Below are 22067 nucleotides of genomic sequence, written 5' to 3'. Positions count from 1 at the left end.
AGAGCAGAGCTCGAGCCAGGGCCATAAATTACTAATAAAAGCCGCGTGTGTGCGAGTATGTGAAGCACATAGGTGGCGGGGGTCGCGGAAATGCGTTGGCCGCCATTTTGTGCGGCGTAACGGTGGAAGCGGATTTGAGGCGCTAACAAATGTGCGGCCTATTGACACATTCGGGACGGAACTGACACATACTAACAAATACGAGTAGTAAATAAATTAAGTAAATCACAGGATTTTTCATTCTATGATAAATTCTACATGTCCAAGTATCTGCCACGCTTGGCTTTCTGGGTAGGGCGCCCAGGTCTGATGGCCCTGCGCTATGACTCGACCGACTGCGCCAAGATCGGCCATACCACGGTTTCGATGAGTCGCAGTCTGCGGAAGACGTCGCCGTCGGCCTACAAGATCCTACGCAACACCGTCGCCAAGTTGGAGCAGATGATAGGCATGGGCCACCGGGTCAGGCTAAACGAAAAGGAGCTGGCGGCCAACGCTGTGATCATGGCAGTGAAGAAAGAAGAGATAAAGAGAGGCCTGCTCGATCCATCCAAGTTCTCGCCGGGCCAGCACATCTTCCAGACGCTGAACCACATCCGCAAGTCACCGATCTTCAACATCCTCAAGAAAATGCCCAAGGGAGGCGTGCTGCACGCCCATGACACGGCCCTGTGCAGCACAGAGTTCCTCATCGAGCTTACGTACCGCGAGAACCTGTGGATCTGCACCACGGACAAGGGCTGCAAGGCGATTGCCTTTCGCTTCGCTCTAGAAAAGCCCACCATGAAGGCCATAGAGGCCTGCAGCTGGGAGCCGATGGAGGACTTTCGAAAACGGCACGGCGAGGAGAATGTCCGACGATACTTTCAGCAGCGCTTCAGTATGTATCCCTTATCTAACTTCACGTCGAACAACCAGGCCTGGAGCCACTTCATGGGCATTTTCATTCTCCTCGACGGTCTCCTTTGTTACGCCCCCGTTTGGGGCGACTATTACTACAACGCCCTGAAGGAGTTCTACGAGGACGGGGTGCAGTATCTCGAGTTGAGATCCCTGCTGCCGCCGCTCTACTGCATCGGCGGCGAGATTTTGGATATCAGGGATACGGTGGCCATTTACGAGGCCGAGATGGAACGTTTCAAGGCCTCGCATCCGGACTTCATTGGCTCCAAGCTGATCTATGCCCCTCTGCGAGGAGTCGAGCCCAAGGTAGTGGAGGAATATGTAAAAACTGCGGCGGCCCTGAATGTAGGTTCTATTTATTCCTTAGAAACCCACTCTTACTCATCCTTTCCACCCATTTGTAGAAAGAATTTCCAGATTTCATGATTGGCTTTGACCTGGTCGGCCAGGAGGAGCTGGGGCGACCGCTCATCGAGTTTGTGGAGCCGCTGCTGAAGATGCCCGAGCACATCAACTTCTACTTCCACGCGGGCGAGACAAACTGGTTCGGATCGCCCATCGATGAGAACCTGATCGATGCTATCCTGCTGGGCACGAAGCGCATTGGCCACGGCTACGCCATCACCAAGCACACGCTCTCCATGCAGCTGTGCCGCCTGCTCGACATCGCCATAGAGGTGTGCCCCGTCTCCAACCAGGTGCTGCAGCTGGGCGTCGACTATCGGAACCATCCGGCGGCCCTGATGATAGCCGCAAATGTGCCCATTGTCATCTCCTCCGACGATCCCTCGTTCTGGCGTGTTGCCCCACTGTCGCACGACTTCTACTTTGCCTTTCTGGGGATAGCACCGATGCAGGCGGATCTGAGGTTCCTAAAGTGCCTAGCCCTCAACTCGATCAGGTACAGCGCCTTGAAGGGAGAGGAGAAAGACGAGGCCTTCAGCAAGTGGCAGAAACTCTGGGACAAATGGATCGATAATGTGATATCGAACAAATGAATCAAAGTGAATGATTTTGTGACTATTTGGTAAAAACTCGGAGTACGTTTCATTAAATTTCGCATTTATTTTATGTGTATATCGTTTGCATTTCTCGGGCCTCGCACGGATGGCCGTACAGCTCCGATGCTAGCTAAGAGTTGACTTTAGTCTGAAACTTACATCGATACTCGTACAATTGATATGGCTATGGGTGTGGTGGATAAGCTGCGTTCATTAAATGACTTAAATCAGGGGATAATCCAGGGGATATGTATGTCTGGTTCGTGGGACTAGTAAGAGGGAACTATGGCCAGGGTGGTCGCCATGGAGATGCCTCCTCCGCAGCCAGCACCCTGGCTATTAATTTACATTCATTTATTGTAGCCATCTAAATTCTTTGTTAAGCTTACATATGTCCTCCTCAAGCAGAGTCTTACACATTTATAGATAGGGCTTACGTGTAGATCTGAATACAAGTGAGTATATAGCACAGTTATAACTTGAATGCACACGAATTAGCAGTAAGTTGCTTTCCAGGGTTTATGGATTTTTGGTACCGTCCGTTCCCGTTCCCATTCCCCTGTCGGCAATTTAGACCAAAATACGCTTTGCTTCTCAAATTGTTCAAGCCATTTACATCTATTAAAAAAAAATTAATATTGCTAAGTACATATGTATGTATGTATGTGTATAAGTAGGTTATTATTATATCGGGGAAATATTCTTATTTGCGTCTTTGCCTTTCTTAGATGCTTGCAAAAATATTTGGAAATATTTGACTAGTGTTTCATTTTTGCTTTGTTTTGTTTTGTCTTGTCTTGCGGTGTATATTCTGCCCTTGGGTTTCGATTATCCCTATCATTCACATACCCAAACTTACGGCCTCGATATGTTCAAATCCTAAGTATAACTTGCATCACCATCGAATTTCCACTCCACTCGCGTATTCGTACTCTTTACAATCATCACCATCCATCCATTACATCCATCCAGCCATCCATCCATCCATCCATCTATCGATCCATCCATTGGGAATGGTCTTTTTAAGTATCGCTATGCTGTACAAATCTTAAACTCTACTCTCCCCAAACCTACACCTTCTGATCCCATTCCTACTTCTGCTTTAACCAGAGGTTCCTCCTCATCCTTTAACCAGAGGCTCCTACTGATTTCTTTCCTTCCCTGGCCTTTCCCGATCGACTTTTCTTCTATCGCAAGTGAGATTTATGTTCGGGCTATGTGAAATGTTGCCAGTGTTGCTGATGTTGCTTCTGTTCATTTTGCTGCTGCTGCTTTTGACGTAGTTTAGCGGTCTTCCAACTGGTCTCGCCCACGCTCAACGGATAGGGTATAATATCAGGCTGTTGTTCCGAGGAAGAGTTGTCTATATCGTTGTGGTCTATATCCATGTTGCTGTTAGCCACATCCGCTGTCGCATCGTTGTCGTCGTTGTTGGTTTGCTCATTTGGCTCGCCATTATTTTCGTGGTTGTGCCGCTGCCGCTGCATCTGCCTCGGCCTCGGCACCGGTTTCTGTTGGCCTTCATTAATATGGTTTTTGTAATTGTTATAACCATATTTATTCGTGTTAGACATGTTGTCATGGGGGATGTTACTGCTGATGTTGCTCCTGTCACCATTGCAATGCTGCGTGTGCGAAAAGACATAGACGAACGAGGGGAAAAACGTGTTAAATTTTAATATAAATTCGGTAATAATGGAAATATGCATATTTATGGGCATTCTATTACTTTTCAGGCCCCTGTTGGTTAAACAAATATAATTATGAAACAATTTGCAGGCCCCTGCTTGAATATTTCGAATATTTGATAATTTAACTATTGATATTTGCTCTTTATATATGTTCATACATATTTATATGTACATATGTAGATACGAGTGCCTTTAAGATTATTTTCGCTGTATTAAAGTATACCCCTTGGGGACTGCAGATAACACAGATAGAGCACAACCACAAGAACTGCAAAACTGGCACAGACAAAGGGCTAGATAAAGACTAAAAACAGAAACAATAGAATACGAAATATAGGAACTAACAGGGCTTTGGTCCATGGAAATATTTTCTGGCTATTAATGTATGTATAGCTATCTATTATCTCTCTATTACATAAAAGGTTCTGGGTCATCCGCCGACTTAAGGTGTTATGTTATTATGTTATTAGTACTACAGCTTTGACATTCGAGTTTGGGCTGCACACGAAATTGTTAGTACTGCAGTTAATGTACTGATGGGGGACTGGCTTGTCCCCTATCTAGCCGATAAACGATAATGTACCCCCGATATAAGTAGTATATAGTAGCTTCATACACTGGTAAAAGAAATAATGGGACAATGCAAATGTCATGATAGCAACAAACAACCGCAAATAGATAGGCCAGCAAGTCGGGAGCATATAAAGCAACACTTTTCCGCAACGTGTATCATAAGTCGCTGAAAGATGAGCCTCTGCACAGCACCTCCAGCCATCGTCCCCCGATCGATGTGGGGCAAGAACAAGGAAACCGCACGCATTGTGATCATCGGAGCCGGGGCCTCGGGCATTGCGGCTGCCACCCGTTTGCTTGGGCAGGGATTCAAGAACGTACGGATACTGGAGGCCGAAGATCGCATCGGGGGACGCATCCACACGATCCCATTCGCGGATAATGCCATCGATCTGGGCGCCCAGTGGTGTCACGGCGAGCAGGGAAACGTGGTATACGAGCGGGTCAAGGAATTGGATCTCCTCGACAGGACAGGCAACCCTACCATGCACTTTTTTCGCTCAAACAAGGAAACGCTTGGTGAGGATCAAGCGAAGGCTCTTAAGAACTTCATGGATGCCTCGTCTACCCTGACGGACGCTGACTACGAAGGCTCTGTGGGTGATTACCTGACCCAGAAGTACTGGAAGGAGTTCCCAACCATGGACCGCGTCGTTGCCAAGGAGATCCTGGACTGCATCAAGAAAATGATCTGCAGCTCTGACGCCTGCGATCACCTCTTTGAACTGTCCCCGCAAAACCATCTGACCTTCGCCGAGAGCGAGGGCGATCCAAACCTCAACTGGAGGGGCAAGGGCTATAAGCAGTTCCTCAGAGTCCTGATGAATGTTCAGGACGATGATCCAGAGGATCTGGGCGTGCTCAAAGGACACGTTCTGTTCAACAAGCGCATTGCCGAGATCAACTGGGAGGGAGCCGACGAGCTGATGATCCGCTGCTGGAATGGGGAGATTCTCACAGCGGATCACGTCATCTGCACCGTCTCCCTGGGAGTACTGAAGGAGCAGCATAGGCATCTCTTTGTGCCCAACCTCCCCGCGGCAAAGGTGCGGGCTATCGACGGCCTCAAGCTGGGAACGGTGGATAAGTTCTTATTGGAGTTTTCCGAACAGCCAATGCCAGAGAGTTTGCTGAGCTTCAACTTCCTCTGGCTGGAGGCCGATCTTTTGGAGCTGCGTGGCACCGAGAACTTTTGGCTGGAGGGAATCTGCGGCTTCCATCGCGTTGGCCATCAGCCCCGTCTGATCGAGGGCTGGATAATTGGAGCCCATGCCCGCCACATGGAGACGCTGACCGAGGAGAAAGTGCTCCTGGGCTTGCTCTGGCTCTTCCGCAAGTTCCTGTCCTTCGATGTGCCCCATCCGAAGCGCTTCCTGCGCACTCAGTGGCACTCCCATCCCAATTTTCGCGGCAGCTATAGCTTCCAACCCACGTACGCGGACGAGCTGCGGACGGGTCGCTGGGACCTGGAGTCCCCGCTGGCGGATGTCTCCGGCCGTCCTCGATTGCAATTCGCTGGTGAGGCTTCGAGCAGGACCCACTTCAGCACGGTGCATGGGGCCGTAGAAACGGGCTGGCGTGAGGCGGATCGCCTGAATGAGTTTTATCAGGTCAGAGCCTGATCATAGCCTGAAATTATATGTGTAACCAGATTGGAACCCCGTTGCATGCACTGGTTAATCGAATAAAACGTCTTACAGGCAAAGAAATAAACTCCAACCAAGTTAGTTAGTAAGACAATTAAGCCAAATGTTCCACTTCTAGCCGTGTTCCTGCTGCCAGACACTCACACCATCCCTACTCCAGCTTCAACTCCAACTTCACATCCATTCGCATCCCGAGTGCTAGTCCCCATCAGCAAACACAGAGAAATACTTTGCCAGTCATAACAACCATTAACTGGACCATAACATAAGCCCACCAAAGACAGGGGCAAAACAGGATAGAACGAACAGGACGACGACTCTTCGGGTCAGGTGAATGTGTGTCCTTTGGTCAAACAGGGACTTGTTTAACATTGTCACTCGACGAGTCATGACGGCGAGTACGGGGGTTAGAAACCACGTATCCGGCTGGCTAGACACCAAAGCCGATGCCAACGAAGCTAGCGACTGCCGCCGCTGCTGCAGCGCATTAACCGGCAGATTGGGAGTCGGGGGCAGGCACAAAGCTCCAGCAGATGTGGCCAACTTGTAGGGGAGCTTTTTTTTCTTCATTTCCTTCAACTGGAAGGGCGACAAAGTCGCATATGTAATTGGACTGCGGCGGATGGGGTTGAGTGGGGGCTAAAAGCAGGGGGGAGCCAGAAGCAGAAGCAGAAGCAGATATGACTACGACTACGACGACCAGGGCGACATGCAAACAAACAAACAAAGGCAGACGTCGGGACAGGCCAGGACCGGACCCCGGACCAGGCCAGACCAAGTGGGGACCAGGAGTCACATCAGAGCAGTGAAATTTGGAATGTTCTGGCCCCGGTTTGGCATAAATTTGAATTTTCAACATGGACAACCAAAGTGCTTCTGCTCGGCAATTGTTGGAGCATTTTGCATCACAATCTCATGGCCAATGTTCCTGCTCCTGCTGCTGCTCTTGCTTTAGCTTCTGCTTTAGTGTGGGTTCCTGGTCCTGGTCCTGGGTCCTGGTCCTGGGTCCTAGTCCTGCTTCTGGTACGGCTGTTGTGGTTTTTGTGGCCATGCCTGGCTGGTGGTTGTTTGGTTTGGCCTTTCGCCTGCGCTTTTTTCCTGCACCAGATATGTGCTAAACTGATTTCTGCTTTCCGTATATGTACGTATTGGTCTCGTAATCTGAACTTTTGCATGTGCGAGACCCCAACGGGGCACGCCCACCATCCCACCATCCCACCAACCCCCCACACCCATGGTCAGCATGCCTGCCAACTAGAGTGAGTGTTTGTAAATGCCCCGAAAAACAGGCGCAATTACAATGTTGTTTGCCCTCTCGCTGCAAATGAGTTGGTCAACATGTTTGGCTTTTATTCTTCTTTTGCAACCCCGAATGTTGTGTTACTCGTACTGATTCTTTTTCACTGAAAACTCTTCAAATTTTAAAGCACACATCTGCAACTCCATTATATCCTTCTCTATACATACATATATTTATTTAGCTTCTTAAAGTATAATGCAAGCAAACAAAACTTTCAGCAAACTGGTCTGATATATTGAATTGCTTTCATTTAATCTAATAAATGCTGAAATCGATACGATTATATCTTATCAAAATCTGTATTTAAGTTGAACAGCTGGACAATCAATAGGTACTTTTCAAGTACCGCACAAAGCACATGTATTACGTTTTGTACTTCGTTTCTTTTCACTCTACTCATACATCAAACTCGTACTTATTGTATACTTCATGCCCCATTGATCCTTTGCATCTTGGCTCACAGCTGCGCCGTTCGGGCCTTGTAGTAAACATTCAGACGTTCCGCTTCACGCCATCCCGTCTCCACGGCCCCATGCACGGTGGAGTAGTAGTGCTTGTGGGAGGACTCTCCGGCGAACTGAAGGCGTGGCCGACCGCCGACATCCGTCAGCGGAGCTTCCAGATCCCAGGCACCTGTACGCAGCTCGTCCGTGTAGGTGGAGCGGAAGGTGTAGCTACCGCGGAAGTTGGGATTCGCATGCCACTGGGTGCGCAGGAAGCGTTGTGGGGGAGCCACCTCGAAGGGCAGGAACTTGCGGAAGAGCCATAGCAAGCCCTGCAGAACCGTCTCCTCGGTGAGCGTCTCCATGTGGCGGGCATGCGCTCCAATAATCCATCCCTGCAAAATGCGGGGCTGGTGCGAGACGGGATAGAATCCAAAGACACTCTCCAGCCAAAACAGCTCCGAGCCGCGCAGCTCGTCCAGATCCTTCTTCAGCCAGAGGCAGTTGAAGCCGGGCCAGTCTTCGGGCAGGGGCGGGGCAGTGAACTCTAGGAAGAACTTATCAACCGTTCCCAGCTTGAGGCCGTCGATAGCCCGCACCTTTGCCGCGGGGAGGTTGGGCACAAAGAGATGCCTATGCTGCTCCTTCAGTACTCCCAGGGAGACGGTGCAGATGACGTGATCCGCTGTGTGAATCTCCCCATTCCAGCAACGGATCTTCAGCTCATCGGCCCCTTCCCAGTTGATCTCGGCAATGCGCTTGTTGAGCAGCACGTGTCCCTTGAGCACGCCCAGATCTTCTGGCTGAGCGTCCTGGGCTTTCATCAAAACTCTGAGGAACTGCTTGTAGCCCTTCTGCCGCCAGTTGAGCAACAGTTCGCCCTCGCACAGCCAGTACTCCAGGTGTCCGCGGCCAGACACTTCGTACAGGTGATCAGCGGCTTCCACAGACGCCTCAAACTTGTGGAATACTTCGAGGAACTCCTCGGCGATGGTGCGGTCGATGGGCGGCAGCTTGGCCAGCTCCTTCCAGTACTTCATGTCCAGGTAGTCACCCAGGGAGCCGTCATAGCTCCCCAGATCCGTCTGTCTCTCCGGAATGGAGTTGAACGCGATTGTCTTCAGCGGTTCCGCGATCGCCTCGGGCAGCACTTCCCCGTTAGATCGCACGCACTTGAAGTTGTCGTAGTGGGGCTCCGTCGCCTCCAGCATATTCTGATCTTTAACCCGCTGGTACACCACGTTTCCCTGCTCGCCGTGACACCACTGGGCGCCCAGATCCACGACGTTGTCCGCGAATGGGATCGTATGGATGCGTCCGCCGATGCGGTCCTCCGCCTCCAGCAGCAGCACATTTCGGAACCCCTGCTCCAACAAGCGGGTGGCGGCCGCGATACCCGCCGATCCTGCTCCGACTATGATGATGCGGGCGGTCTGTTTGGTTTTGCTGAGCAGGCGAAGGGATGCGGCACTCATTTTGAGGGGGATACAGTTGTTGTTGGTTTTCCGGCACTCGACTCGCGGGCACACTTCTGCTTCGTCCAATGTTCGCGTCTTTAATAAACAACACAAAACACGCTTTGCGTTCGGCCGGCGACTAAATATAGTTTGCTCACTTTCACGCCCTGACGAATAGTTTCTCTCTCCCTTTCTCTTTCATGCTCTTTCTCTTTCAAGGTGTTTGTGTATAAGGTGCGGCATTTGCATAGAGACCTCGCACGAAACGCGAGTGGCTACAATAAAATGCGATGGAATCAAACCAAGGGAGAAATTCAAAGAGAGCGCGTGCTTAGCAATACCCTTCTGAATATAACTTGCACTAAGTCCAGCTGCTCTCTCCCTCTTTCTGCCGATCTTTCTTGCTCTATTAATTTAGCGCTATCTCTGCGGCGCTTTGGCTCTTTGGTGCTAGCGCTCTGCTTATTAGGCGCTCCGATAAGATTTTGATTGTTGCTGTTTCGTCGTGAATTCGTGCGAATTTCAGTGCAATAAAACCCACCCGGCAATTTAAACTTGAGGGAGAACAATTGTGCTATCAGCAGTTTTTATCGGCCTGCAATATGAGCAGCAAAAACAAAAGTAGTCATGGCAGTGCGCTCAAACTAAGTAATAAGAGAGCGAGGTCTCTCTTAAATTATTCGAGCTCTTAAGCCGTTGGCCATGGTGAAATTACTGAAAGGTGGTGTCATCTGCTCTGGTGACGACAAGAGACAAGCGCTAGATAGAGATAGCCAACGTTTTACTTCTGCATGTTTGCATGCTTTCTCGAAAGAAAACATACATATGTACATATGAATGTACATATGTTTGTATGTGGTGAAGACACCACCTAATAAGTAATTTCACCACGCATTGGCCCTGCGCTCCCTTACGCTTTGAAACAATAGTTTTTACGAGTTGTTGTATTGTGCCTTTCTGGAGTTCTAAAGTTTGTAATATTTCAATACCTTTTTGTAGTATTTCACTATTCTAATTTAAACAAATTTTTCAAACTATTTTAGAATCAATGATATCTATGATTAGCCTCCTAGAGCCTCCGTATTAATTATTTCCAGGGGAAAATATTACATCATGAATTGTGAAATTTTGATTTTTGCTGATTGGAATATCAATTGCTGACTGCACATTCGCATCCCTTTTCGGATATATGTACGCTGTTAAGCTGCAGTTTCCATGCAACAGTTCGCCAATCGACTATTATTGAAGTCAACTTCATTGCAACAAAATCCCGTTCAGAGCTTAGCAAATGCCAAACAAATGCTTCACTTTAGGCAAATGCCAAAACAATCGCACACAGATACACTGCCCCACCCACATACTCACACAATGGCGAATCGACTACGTAACGTATGCAACAAAATGTTCTGTTCTGGCTCCAGTACAAAAGCCACTGCCACTGCGGCAGTGGCAAGCCGAGCGAGCGCCTTTGATGAATGTATTCATAAAAATCCAATCATTGCAATTGCAGAGCAGAGCAGAGCGCACTCGCAGCGAAAGCATTCGCATTCAAGATGAATACGCCGAAATAATGGGAAAACACAACAGACAGCTGGGTGCCGCCAACCACCTAACTGTGAATGCCCCACAGGGTCTGGGTGGGAGTCTTACCCAACCATCCCATCCTGCCCCATGCCCCGTTTCCCTTCGCAGCCATCGCAGTCAACAAAAAAATTGCAGCAATAATTTTTTTCGTTTTTGCGGAAAACAAAAACACTCTTGTGCATAGAATGGGGAAATAACTAGAGTTGAGCTCAATGAAATTGAAGGAGACGGTTGGAGGATACCCACTGACAAAACTCGATCATAAATTTTGGTATATTCACACGCAAGTCTACGTAATAAGCTCTCCAGATCGATCGATCGTATCCATGCTATATATCCTTAAGCTGCATAATTATTATATATACCATATCAAATTACAGTTTGATTGTGACTGCAGAAAAATTAGAAATGTATCTGAGTTTAGCTTTACAAAAAACCCAAACAAGTTGGACAGGCGCACACAATTTTCAGCAAAAAGTCACAGATTTCCAGCTGCCCTTCGACCTAATACACCCCATCTTTGTTGCTCTGCAAGGGGTATCTGTTATAACAAGAAAGGAGCGCTTACAGAACGTTTACAACAACGAAAGATGCGATTAAAATGACAAGTGAAAGCAATTTTCGAAAGCATCTGCTGCTAAAGCGATAGAGAGAAACATGGAAGGAGAGAGAATGGAAGGAGACACGTACAGAGAGAAAGGAGATGCCTGTCGAAGTATGGACACGACCGAATGATTGCCTCAAATGGAATGCGAATATGGCTGGCCAGAGTAATACGACAACGCTTATAGGGGCTTCTGCATCAAGTCAGGACACGACACCCAAGTCAAGTCCCAGCGGGAGTCCCGGCCTGCAGGACCAGCAGCAGGACCCGAATCGCACACTGAACCCCACCTTGAACCCAATCCCTCTCCCCGGTACTCACATTCTTGCTGCATTCACATTTCAGTATCCATTCGACGGCAATGAATTTATTCTCAATTTGTATCTGATGTGATTGCAGGAATTCCTGATCGATTGGTTCCAGGGCTACGGTATCCCATAACTGTGCACTTTGCTGCTCCGGCGTCCAGTCCACCCCGTCCTCGGGCTCCAGTGAATGCTCCTGCTCGTACTCATCCTCAACTACGTCGTCGTCGTCGTCGTCATCGTCCTCGTCCTTCTTCTTTTGCTTTTGTCTGGCCAGGACCCGCTGTTGTACGTAGTTAATTGGATCGACAGCATTTAAGGGACACAACAGCTCGACCTGAGACACCAAAAAACGGAAAAAGAACAAAGGAGTGGATGAAAAAAAGGATTCAAGATGTGAGTAAAAATCCCTGCCCAGAGGCCCGCTCCTCCTGCAAAAGGTTACTCTGGCAAGGAGGCGGAGAGCTGCTAAATTGTTTCTGGCTTCGACATCGAAGCAGCATTTGACTTTTAATTTTGCCGCCATTTGGCATTTTCTGTTGTTTTTGCAACTGCAGCTGCAAATTGACGTTTTAATGCAATTTGCTTTTTAATTAAAACTAAAAGGCAAAAGCCAATAAACTACACAAAAACAGAAACAAGAAGCTATCGTCCAATGGGAATAGCCGACAGTGGGATATCCTGTCAATTAGTTGTCCGGAATTAAATCCAGAGCGAGATAGAGGAAGAGAGAAGCTTAAATGGGTCATCTAAATGGAGAATACGAGTTTCTAAATTTGTGATGGTAACAAAATTTCTCCACAAAATTGATTGCTAATTGCCTCTGAGCTTTTAGTAAATTCCACTACAAATAAAAATAGTACAACACCAATAATAAATTTGGGCTATATATCGATATTTATTTATCATTAAGTTTGACCGTCGCTGTCACCGTAAAAGTGTGACTAGTCGCTCGACTGTGCTTCCTATGATTCTCCGGCGGCACAAGTAATTAAAATAATCCGCTTCTATCCCTTAAATCGTGCTCAAATATTTACAGATAATTTAGAACGCATTCAACTGAAAATTTCTCAGCAAAGGAATGAAATCGGGCGCCTGCGTGGCGTTGTCAGCGCAGTTCTGTTGTTGTGTTTGTAATTTAGATATATCACTGGCCCTTTCTGGATTCAGTTTATGGTGCGTATATACCTACAAATTTCGCCAAGGGGTATCAACGCCATGAAATCTACCTGTACAAAGGCGACCTTTAATGGGATTGCATCGAAATTAGCGATAATTTAATTGAAACAGACAAATGGCAAACAACAAGCAAAGACGATGGGAATGAATGCAAATACGGAAAAGTGCCCGGAGGTAAATGGAAATGCGGATAAAGGAGAAACCCGCTGAAAAGGGTGTCATGTCCTGATGCGCTTAGCTGCCGAAGGCGTCAGGTGCTCTGGCTTAATGCTGAGTCTCTTTTAGCCCCGTTGATTTTTGCTGGCTGTTGGGGAAATCTTTTCTTTGCTTCAGTCACCTGTATCGTGGTGGACACCGACGGGGCACAGCACTTGAGTCCGCGATGGCAGCGTCCGCATAGCTTCGGTCGATAGAGCTTACGGGAGACGCACTCCCCCAAACGGATCCTGGCCGGCCCCAGGCGCTGTATGCTGCGGCACTCATGGCCCTTCTGGAGGAGCAAGCAAGAAAATATGGGGATTAGAGGGGCAAGCCTTTAAGAGTGTTCCATTTGTCTGCAACTCACTCGTATCCTATGGGCTGGCTCCTGGTGCTCTCTATTGTGATGATGATGGGTGTGGGAATGCGAGTTGGCATGGCCCTCCACATGGTGTTTCCTTCTCTTTGTTAATGAGTGGCTGCTACTCCTCCGCCTATTGTCCTCTTCAGCGGCAACAGAAGAACCAGCAGCAGTAGCCGCCTCGTTGTGGTCGCCGTCACACCTACGATTCTCGCAGAGCCGCAAATTGCTCAATTGATGGCAGCCCGCGTGGGGGGTGCTGGTCTGCCTGGTGGCCGTGCCCAGGCCACAGCCCCGGCTGCAGGCGGTCCAGTTGCCGCTGGTGGTGCTGTTGTGGCAGGTGGCGTAAACTGCAACGATTCGAGTGGAAAAGAGTTGCTAATGGTTATGCTTATGCTGATGCTGATGCTGATGCTGCTGCTACCATGATCGAGTGCCGCTGACTCATTAATCATGGCCACATGGCAGACACGAACGGACTAAGTATGATGCTTAGATCAGGGCAACGAACGCGGAATACCCTTGGGAAGGCACTCCTAATTGCTGTGAAACATTTGGCGAAGGCACTGCCTCTGATCCAAGGGCTCAACGTTCTCCTTCAAGGCCTCCATCTCCGCCAGGCCGTCCATGGACAAGGCCGTATACCCTATGCTGCTGGCAGAAGCGCTTAATATCTTGTTTATTTATTGCATTCTGCGCGTTTAATTAACACTTAATCCTTGTGTAAGTAATTATGCTGCTGCTCTCCTTCTCTTCTGCTTCTGCCTCTGCTGCCAGCTCGGTTGGTGGCCCCCGTCTGCTGATGGAATAATTCATCTTCATAAATATGCGCTGCACTTTGGACTGGAGCCCGGACCAAAGACGGGAGTGGAATCCGGACTGGAGCCTGGACTGTGGGGGCGACGCTTAAAAAGCATTAAGTTACGCCTCGAACACAGCACGGCACGCCCCTGAGCGCCATTAACTCGGACCAGCGGAGGAGGGGCGGACGGACAGTACAGTGGGACAGTGGGACAGAGGGATGCTGCCACAACCATAAACACTCTTATAAAACAATAAGATGGCCGGCCGTGGAGGATGCGGACGGGACTTACCGTCAGCTGTTGGATTCTCACAGAGCCACATCTTGCAGCAGTGGCCGGGCACCTCGACGAGGCGCGGCGATCGGCAGGAAATGGTGTCCTCCGGCGCCGGCAGCTGCTCGTTGGGACAAAGCGTCGAGCAGGCGTGGCGGCCATTCTGCAATGCCACATTAAAATACATTAAATGTTGCCCATTCACTCTTATATATGTACTACGTTCCCGTTCTCGTACTAGTTGTCGTTGTTGAGGTTGCTGTTTATTTAGCTTTCGCCGGGCAAGGCAGGGCAGTGGGCAGGGCAGCCGAAAATAAAGTCATAATGTAAAGAAAATATTGGCCAAAAGGAGCGGGCCAACAGAGACGGCGAACTTGGAAAGCAACTCGACGTGGCCAAGAAGTTTGTTTGTTTTGCCTTCGACCTCTACTCCCAGTCTCTCTGCCAATGGTTTTGCTTCTGTGTGTGTGTGTGTGTGTGTGTGTGCGTTCCCTGGTGGAAATTAACATTTTGTCCTCTCCGTGTGGGTTCGTCCGCGTGCTTTATTTGTAATCCACTTCTTGCCCTCTGACCACGATGACGGTATTTTTTCCCACCTCCCCAACATCGTCACTAAATTGCATTTCATACATTGCCATGCCAGCGCATTCGTGTGTGGCTAGCATGCCACATGATAAAGTGCCGCCGCAGCCGGTAACAAGGTGCAAGGTGCTAACCAGACATGGACCAGGATATGGAGGTAGCCTCGCCTCGGCTCGCCCGGCCATAAAGCAATGTCAGGCATTTGGTCTTTCCATTGTTTGCATATGGATTTTTCTCAAGTTAAATCCGTGTAACCGCCGACCTAAAGATAACATCTTAGAGATGTATATACCTTTTTCCTTTCCCCAATATACCATACAGCATAGAAAAATATTAATTAATATCTCTAAGTCTCTCTTGATTAGATAGCATTCGATTATTACCACAAAATCTCGGGAATTCATACTAGATCAATCCCTATTGATTCCACTATGAACTACAGTGCACTACGCACAGAAATCGCTGCTCTGCGAGTAGGAGTACACATTTTAAATGCTTCAAAAATACAGAAAATTAAAGCAGAATTAAATTTTAAAGAGACTTGTATAACTGTCTAACGAATAACGAATCTGGCAATATTTTGGGATAAGAATGCAACTACAACATTTGACTTCATCTGAGCCCTTCTATAATCCCTTCTATTACGGCTCACATCAACAAAAATCGACTGAAGCACCAAATGCTATGCAGAGCAGTTCACACTTTATTTAAATTTTAATTAAAAATGCTGCCAGGCAAAAACAATTCAGATCTAAATGGACCGAGTGTTAGTGTTAATCCGGCCAAAAAACATAAGAGTACGAAAAAAGGCTAACAGCCAAAAGGGAAGCGGGTCTAAACACAGGTTAAACAACAGCAGCGGGCGACTGAAACGGGAATCGTTTAATAAAACTGCAGTTGGCTTATGGCTGTAAATGTGGCCCTGGGCTGGGGCCATAGTCCTGGTGCGGGTTGTGGTTCTGGCCCCGGTCTGTGGTTGTCTGTGGCTGTCTGTGGTTTGTGGCCAACTCTAGTTGGGACGGCCATGGCCCTCCAGCCGTTGCCCGGAACGAGACTCACCTCGCAAACGCATTGGGTTTTACAATCCAATTTAAATGTGACTCCATGTGCGAATGTTGTGTTGCCAACACTGCAATTGGCTGCAGGCGACCAAGGAGGCCACAGATCGAAATCCGTATCCGTAGATCCACATCCAAGACCATATCCAAATCGAGTCGCAGATGCCGACAGCAGTCGTTGAGGGGTTCCATTGTTGTCGCGTTCGCCAGAGGCCAAAAAATAGTTGCATGTGGGGGAAAAAGAGAAAAGTCAAATGAGCATAAAAACGGTAGCATAGTGGTAGTGGAAAACTGTCAGAGCGAAAGAATCAAATTGAATTGAAGCTGGCTGAGAGTCGAGTCTCTTTAAAGTGGCTCCGTCTGCTGATGATGGTACTTAGGACTAGGAACTTCAGACGTTCAGACATTCCGACTCACAACCTTTGAGTCTCCCACAAACAGATCTCCTTGCTTATTATACATTTCATTTTGTTTAATTTCGTTCCATTTTGTTTGGTTTGGTTTTTATTTCTTGCTACTAATTTATATCATGGGCAATAAATGTGGTATGTGCAATGTCAATGAATGGGAACCCAATTAATGTCAGGGCTGTTCGTTATAAATTTTGCTGGAAACGCATATTTACGAGGCAAACAATAGAGCCACCATTCCATCCCATTTCGTGTCTCATCAAAATTGATATTGACAAATGTAGCTGCTTTATGGCATGCCATTAGGCCGCAAAAGTTTGCTTTTGCCCCGGCTCCGGCTACGGGGCTTCGCGGCTGGCTCCTTTGTCCCAGGTCTTTTGGCCTGGCCAAAAACTCGTATGTGTAGCCGCCAATCACAATTACTTGGGTCCTTGGTTGGGGCTTGGGGCTTGGAGAAGGAGCCTGTGCAATCGCATTCCGGGAAGCTGTTACCTCATAGACAGTCAGCAGCATAGAGGAGGGATCCACCCACTTGTGTTTGACTGTGTGTCTGTGTGTGCCTGAGAATGGGTGCTGGGTACGTGCTCTGTACTTTTCCACTTTGAATTGATTTCACTGGCGACGTGACTCCGCTAGAGGCACACTGGAGGCGGAGGGGACGTGTGGGGGGAAGCCACAGTTGAAGACCCTCCTGCGCTTAGGCATCATCATTCATTTGGCATCAATGGTTAATGGGAAAATTGGCATTACCAGCGAGCTGATTGTAATGAATATGGGCACGTTGTCGCATATTTGTGACATTAGCAATTTGCCTTTATTATTGAAAAGTTGCCATCGAGCGAGCGTCGGACAATGCCGGAAGTATCTACGTGCTACGGGCTGGCACTGTGTGGCGTGGCACTGCATCTTTCATCTTTGTGGCGATACAGATAAGGTGGAATTGTGTCATTTTCGAAAGTGCAATCTTCTTAATGTACTTTGGCATAAGAAGACGCACACACAGCCACACAAAAAGCCGTCTGCATTGAACACCCGTACAAAGACAAGCACCCACACAGCCACAGCCAGAGCCAGAGCCAGGGCCACATCCACCCACACCCACACACACACATGCAGAAGAGAAGTGTGCAAAAAGCTTCTCTTGCAGACGCTGTCAATGGCTTACATGCACCTGTTTGGGTGTAGTGGGTGTAACAGAGTTCGTTACAAGCAATCGCTTACTTCTAACGAATCGGGCTGAGCAAAAACAAGGAACGCGACGAGATGAGACCCTAATACCGAAGCGGCCATACCCTGCCAAAAAAAATGCCGGTAAACAAGCTCAAGAAATATTTATTCTAAAATCAAGCAAACACTTTGGACATTGGGTCGAATCCGAAATCAATGTTCAAATAGGAGAGATGAAAATGTTACGAATATTAGCTTATTGCTGATAGTATTTTGAACCTGAATTTCCCGTTTCAACTAATTTGAATCTGCCAATCATGCTAGTACCTATATTACATCTCTAATGAAGCTGTCAATTTTCTCCAAACATTATCAATTCATGTTCAGAACAAAGGCTGCATTGCATTCTTAAGACCCCAACTGAGACAGAGAGAAAGAGGGAAAGGGATAGAGAGAGAGAGAGAGAAAATGTCAAAGGAAGCCGGAAGCGAATGCCGGAATGGGCGATGTGAGCACTTTTATATACCGTTCGCTGTCAACATTTAAGGCTCTCTCTTTCTCTTGCTCTGCCCCCAGCTGAAGCATACTTAGGTGCTCTATAGATGTCTACATGTACTCTCATACGAGTATCCCTATATATATCCCCAGCTAAAACCGATGTCATGCCTCATACATTTTCCTGCTTGCAATGAACTCCTTGCACGCTGTCTACTATCTACCCTTTCCGCTGTTTTGTTGGTGTGGCATATATTTTTTGTTGCGCCCAGTGTCCCTTTGTTGGGGTCATCCTCTGTTCGGGGTCACGTGTGCGCAGTTTATTTGTTTTATGCGGCCTCTGTGTGTGTCTCCTGGCCCTTTGTCTGCCCCTCCCCCTCTCAGTTCTGCTGTAGTGTTTGTTTTACTTAGAGTTTTAGATTTACTTAAGTCGTTGATGACCATGACCAAATAAAGTTTCATTTTGTGCAAAGATTTACAACACTCGAGCGTGTGCGACAAGTTTTGAGTGGCCCCTGTCCAATGTCTCCATGCCCCATGCTACATGCCCCATGCCCCATGGCCCATGCTCTATGCCCCATGTTTCATGTTCCACATATCCCTGAATATCAGGCAAAAGAAGTCCAAGTTCCCAAAAGTTCGGCTCCATGCTGCGTATGCGCAATTTTTGTGGCTCAAGTGTTTGCTTGGGACATGATGTGATTGAGTGCTGAAAACTGTTCCCGATTCTACTTCAAAAACTAAAATCTGCACTAAAGATTGTGTCTGCCCCCCAGAGCCACTTGCCTAAGATTGCCTCAGGAAATTGGAAAAGATTAACAACTTGACTGGGGGGCCAAAGAGCCTGCTGACGAAGTGAAGCCTTTAAGACCCCAGCTGAAATTTAACATATTGTATGTATTTTCAGTGTGCCGTACAGGATAAAAAGTTTTGTGGAACTCATAACATGATTTGTGTCAAATGAGAGAAGAGAGGCCAAGGCAGTTTAAAAATTACTTTCCTCAAATGAATAGAGAAAGGATTACTCATTTGAAATCAGCGGGAACGGAAAGGGGAACGGGGGCCATCAATAGGCTGATGTAATTTCTAAATATATATAATCTAATTTCATGGAATTTTGTAAAAGTAAAACTTTTCCTTTCAAAGATTTGTGTCATTCTCTGACCCCTGGCCCTGGGTATGGGCACTGGCACTGCATATGATATCCACAGAGTAATCTTTGCAGTTCACTCGGACCCAGCTACTGGGATTCTTTAGGAGCTGCTCTTCATTTCTACACGTATTCGTAAATATGTTTTGGCCAAGTTCACAGCGCCTCGGCATCATTCGTGTTCCGATAACTTTCCGCTTTCGGGGGCGAAAAGTTACGGACTGCGTGCCGGGGTCTGGGATTGCCGGGAAATAAAGAACAAGTTCTACAGTTTAAATAAACTTGTTCCGTATTGCCTGGACAATGCATCACAGGAGAGTTGTGTGTGTGTGTGTGTGTGTGTAGATCTAGATGCCATAGAACATATAGCAAACGTGTGGAGCATTGATATGGGCCCTGGGCACATCCACACGGGTGGACGACTACGTGCGAGGCCCTGGGGCTCGGCTCAGACTCAGCTCTGGTAAACTTTTATTTCGGTCGTGGCCATACACAAACTGTATTGGCATTTGACTCAAAACTTTTGACTTGAATGGGGACACGAATGAGGTACGAGTATGACCAGGGCCACTCTTTCATACAACAAATATATATGTATATCTGTATATATGCATCAAAAATGTCTAGTATTTGTTGTAACGCCCTCGAATCGCAAAAGTTTGTGGCACAGTTCGGACTCACGCTGCTGTTTAATTTTGAACAGCTTTATACGACAACGAAATATGTATAGCACGGTGGCACGTTGGCACGCTGGCATGGTGGCATGGTGGCACGGTGGCAGGGAGGCAGGATAAGTGCCACACATGTCGAAGAGAATTGAACACATACATATACCCGTACATATAACAAAAGCAAAAAGAATCGAACATAAAACCATTAAAATCACTTTACTCGTTAGTTAGGGGCTTGGGTGAGTGTCTCCTGGGCGCTGGGATATCTGCTAAGCCAGGATCTGGATACGAGTACTATATACGTAGGTGGACAGCGAATGGCCGGAAACAGGTCCCAAACTTCGGCCAAAGCATGAGCGGAATTGAAAATAAATAGTACATTTCCTCGCTGCAAGTTTTAATGAAATTTTTGACCCAGCGATTGTGTCCGGCTCTTTTGTATTGCCTTTGCCCGCTGATACCCTGTAGGGGGTCTGTAAAAATTGGGTTTTTTATCTGACAATGAATGTGTGAGGCACAGAAGGCTATTCGTTCTTGAGTCAACTAATTGGAGTTGTGAAAATATCTGTTCAGTTTCTCATAATCCATTTCTTAAGTCTTGTAGGAGTTTTGGGAAAGCCGTCCTTTATTTCCTCTGCCCCCTAGAAGCTTGAATGAGATTTTCATTAAAGCTTAAGATTGATTTTCGTGTTTGTTGAGAAAATACCTAGTTATTTAGTCAAAGCAATCTCCTGAAGAGTAGGATAGCCATAGCTAACAGAGATCCCCCTGTTCTAATCTGATATTTGTGATCTATTTTAAAACCAGAGATTTTTAACTTAAGTTTCTAGAGATACTTTTACAGCTACTCGCATGAATTCCAGGGTATTTTCCAAGTTCTCATCGCCTTTCGGTTAAAACAGACGTCTATGGCATGAATATTTATTCGGCCTAGACGACCAGTAAATGAGAAACAAGATTTAAATGGATGGCCTGGCAAAATGGGAAAAATGTTCTGCCATTGCTTTATTCAGTTTTGCTGGTTGTTGCACTTTAAAAAGTAATTTTTTGGTTCCCCATTGAAGTGCCAGGCATTGGATGGAGATGGTGAATGGTGATGATGTTGGCCTGTTCGACAGGCCTTTGATTAATGAAGCACAAACTTAATGTAATTCTGAAATTTCCATTTCCCAAATCGATGGTAAACACCCATTGAGTGTTTGCCTTGCTTCGTTCGTAATGCAATTGAATTTCTAAGATGGAAGAAAATCATAAGAAACTTACCCGGATTCGGATGTCGGGGCAACTGTTCCACGCGGCGAATGAGGGGGTGGCGGTGGATAATTAAGAAAATAGCATTAAGGGCATTCATAAAAATGTTCATGGCTGGTGTGCTTCGTTTTTGTTCAAACTCACTTTGATGGCCTTAAAGCCCAGACTCAGGCTCGCCTCGACTCCGGCAACGAGACCATTGCCAAATATCCCTAGCAATGGCAGCAGTATCAGCATTTTCTGTAAAATATATACACATACATTATATATATTTAGAAAGAAAGAGAGAGAGAGGGAGAGAGTGGGAGAGAGAGGGATACAAATTTGATGCCATCTATTAAAAAAAGAGGTCCTAGCAGTCGCAGTCGACTTTATTAAGGTCAATTCAATGTCTGGCTCGGTTTTTGGTTACGGCTAATGGTTACGGCAACGGCTATGGCTATGTCCATGGTTACGTTTGCCCCTTGTCCGCCCACTCCCCCCACTGTCCCGTGCTTTGCATTTTAGTTTGGGTTTTTCCTTTCAATTTTCTAGAGGTTTTCACGCCTGCACCTGAAAGCCATAGCGGCACCTTTAATATTTGAGCGAATTATACTTGAAAAAAGTTTTTCGCTTCAAACTTTTTGTAGCCAAATACTAGATAGAAACATTTCCAAGCAGCTTGTACTCTTCATTCCGTTGGGGTTTTTGGAGCAGAATACTGATACTGATTTTCAAACTAATCATCAGCTGTAAAGTACTCTTCAAATGCATTAACTCTCTTCTCCTCAAGGGTATTTTCTAGTCGTTCCTTTCATATTTCTGCCTTTATAGCTTGTGTTTTTGGTTTTTTTTTTTTACAAGGCAAGGTTGAATGAAAGAAAAAAAAATAATCATATAATTGCCGAAACAAACTTCTTTGAATGGCCAGCGACCTGACCTTGACTAAGTTTCGCTGTGGAAATGTTGCCGAAAGTGAATAC

General features: G+C 47.1%; 4 protein-coding genes across 5 annotated transcripts in view; 2 read left to right on the top strand and 2 right to left on the bottom strand.

Annotated features, from left to right (window-relative positions):
- The first annotated feature begins 260 nt into the window (after nucleotides 1-260).
- LOC6596088 (adenosine deaminase 2) lies at nucleotides 261-1974 on the top strand. Its single transcript, XM_002021205.2, has 2 exons — nucleotides 261-1248; nucleotides 1308-1974. Exons 1-2 carry the CDS (start codon nucleotides 310-312, stop codon nucleotides 1899-1901), a joined length of 1533 nt encoding a protein of 510 aa, XP_002021241.2. The 5' UTR covers nucleotides 261-309; the 3' UTR covers nucleotides 1902-1974.
- Nucleotides 1945-22067, bottom strand: part of LOC6596089 (basic-leucine zipper transcription factor A) — a 46068-nt gene continuing 25945 nt past the window's right edge. For both annotated transcript variants that reach the window (XM_002021206.2, XM_026989727.1), the window contains exons 3-10: nucleotides 21250-21345; nucleotides 21118-21139; nucleotides 15963-16042; nucleotides 14340-14484; nucleotides 13252-13595; nucleotides 13024-13176; nucleotides 11524-11844; nucleotides 1945-3529 (exon numbers count right to left, since the gene is read on the bottom strand). In XM_002021206.2, the coding sequence (XP_002021242.1) occupies nucleotides 3119-3529; nucleotides 11524-11844; nucleotides 13024-13176; nucleotides 13252-13595; nucleotides 14340-14484; nucleotides 15963-16042; nucleotides 21118-21139; nucleotides 21250-21342 (1569 nt within the window). In that variant the 5' untranslated portion in view covers nucleotides 21343-21345 and the 3' untranslated portion in view covers nucleotides 1945-3118. The remainder of the gene's footprint in view (nucleotides 3530-11523; nucleotides 11845-13023; nucleotides 13177-13251; nucleotides 13596-14339; nucleotides 14485-15962; nucleotides 16043-21117; nucleotides 21140-21249; nucleotides 21346-22067) is intronic.
- On the top strand, nucleotides 4350-5891 carry LOC6596091 (spermine oxidase). The gene has a single exon (XM_026989729.1). It carries the CDS (start codon nucleotides 4384-4386, stop codon nucleotides 5788-5790), a length of 1407 nt encoding a protein of 468 aa, XP_026845530.1. The 5' UTR covers nucleotides 4350-4383; the 3' UTR covers nucleotides 5791-5891.
- On the bottom strand, nucleotides 7288-9090 carry LOC113566017 (peroxisomal N(1)-acetyl-spermine/spermidine oxidase). Its single transcript, XM_026989728.1, has one exon. The coding sequence runs from the start codon at nucleotides 9030-9032 to the stop codon at nucleotides 7572-7574; it is 1461 nt and encodes a 486-aa protein (XP_026845529.1). The 5' UTR covers nucleotides 9033-9090; the 3' UTR covers nucleotides 7288-7571.

This window comes from Drosophila persimilis, unplaced genomic scaffold (assembly GCF_003286085.1).
Source record: "Drosophila persimilis strain 14011-0111.01,24,50 unplaced genomic scaffold, DperRS2 tig00000431-arrow-pilon, whole genome shotgun sequence".
In the NCBI taxonomy this organism is placed as follows: Eukaryota; Metazoa; Arthropoda; class Insecta; order Diptera; family Drosophilidae; genus Drosophila; species Drosophila persimilis.
This window is presented reverse-complemented; position numbering and strand designations above follow the sequence as displayed.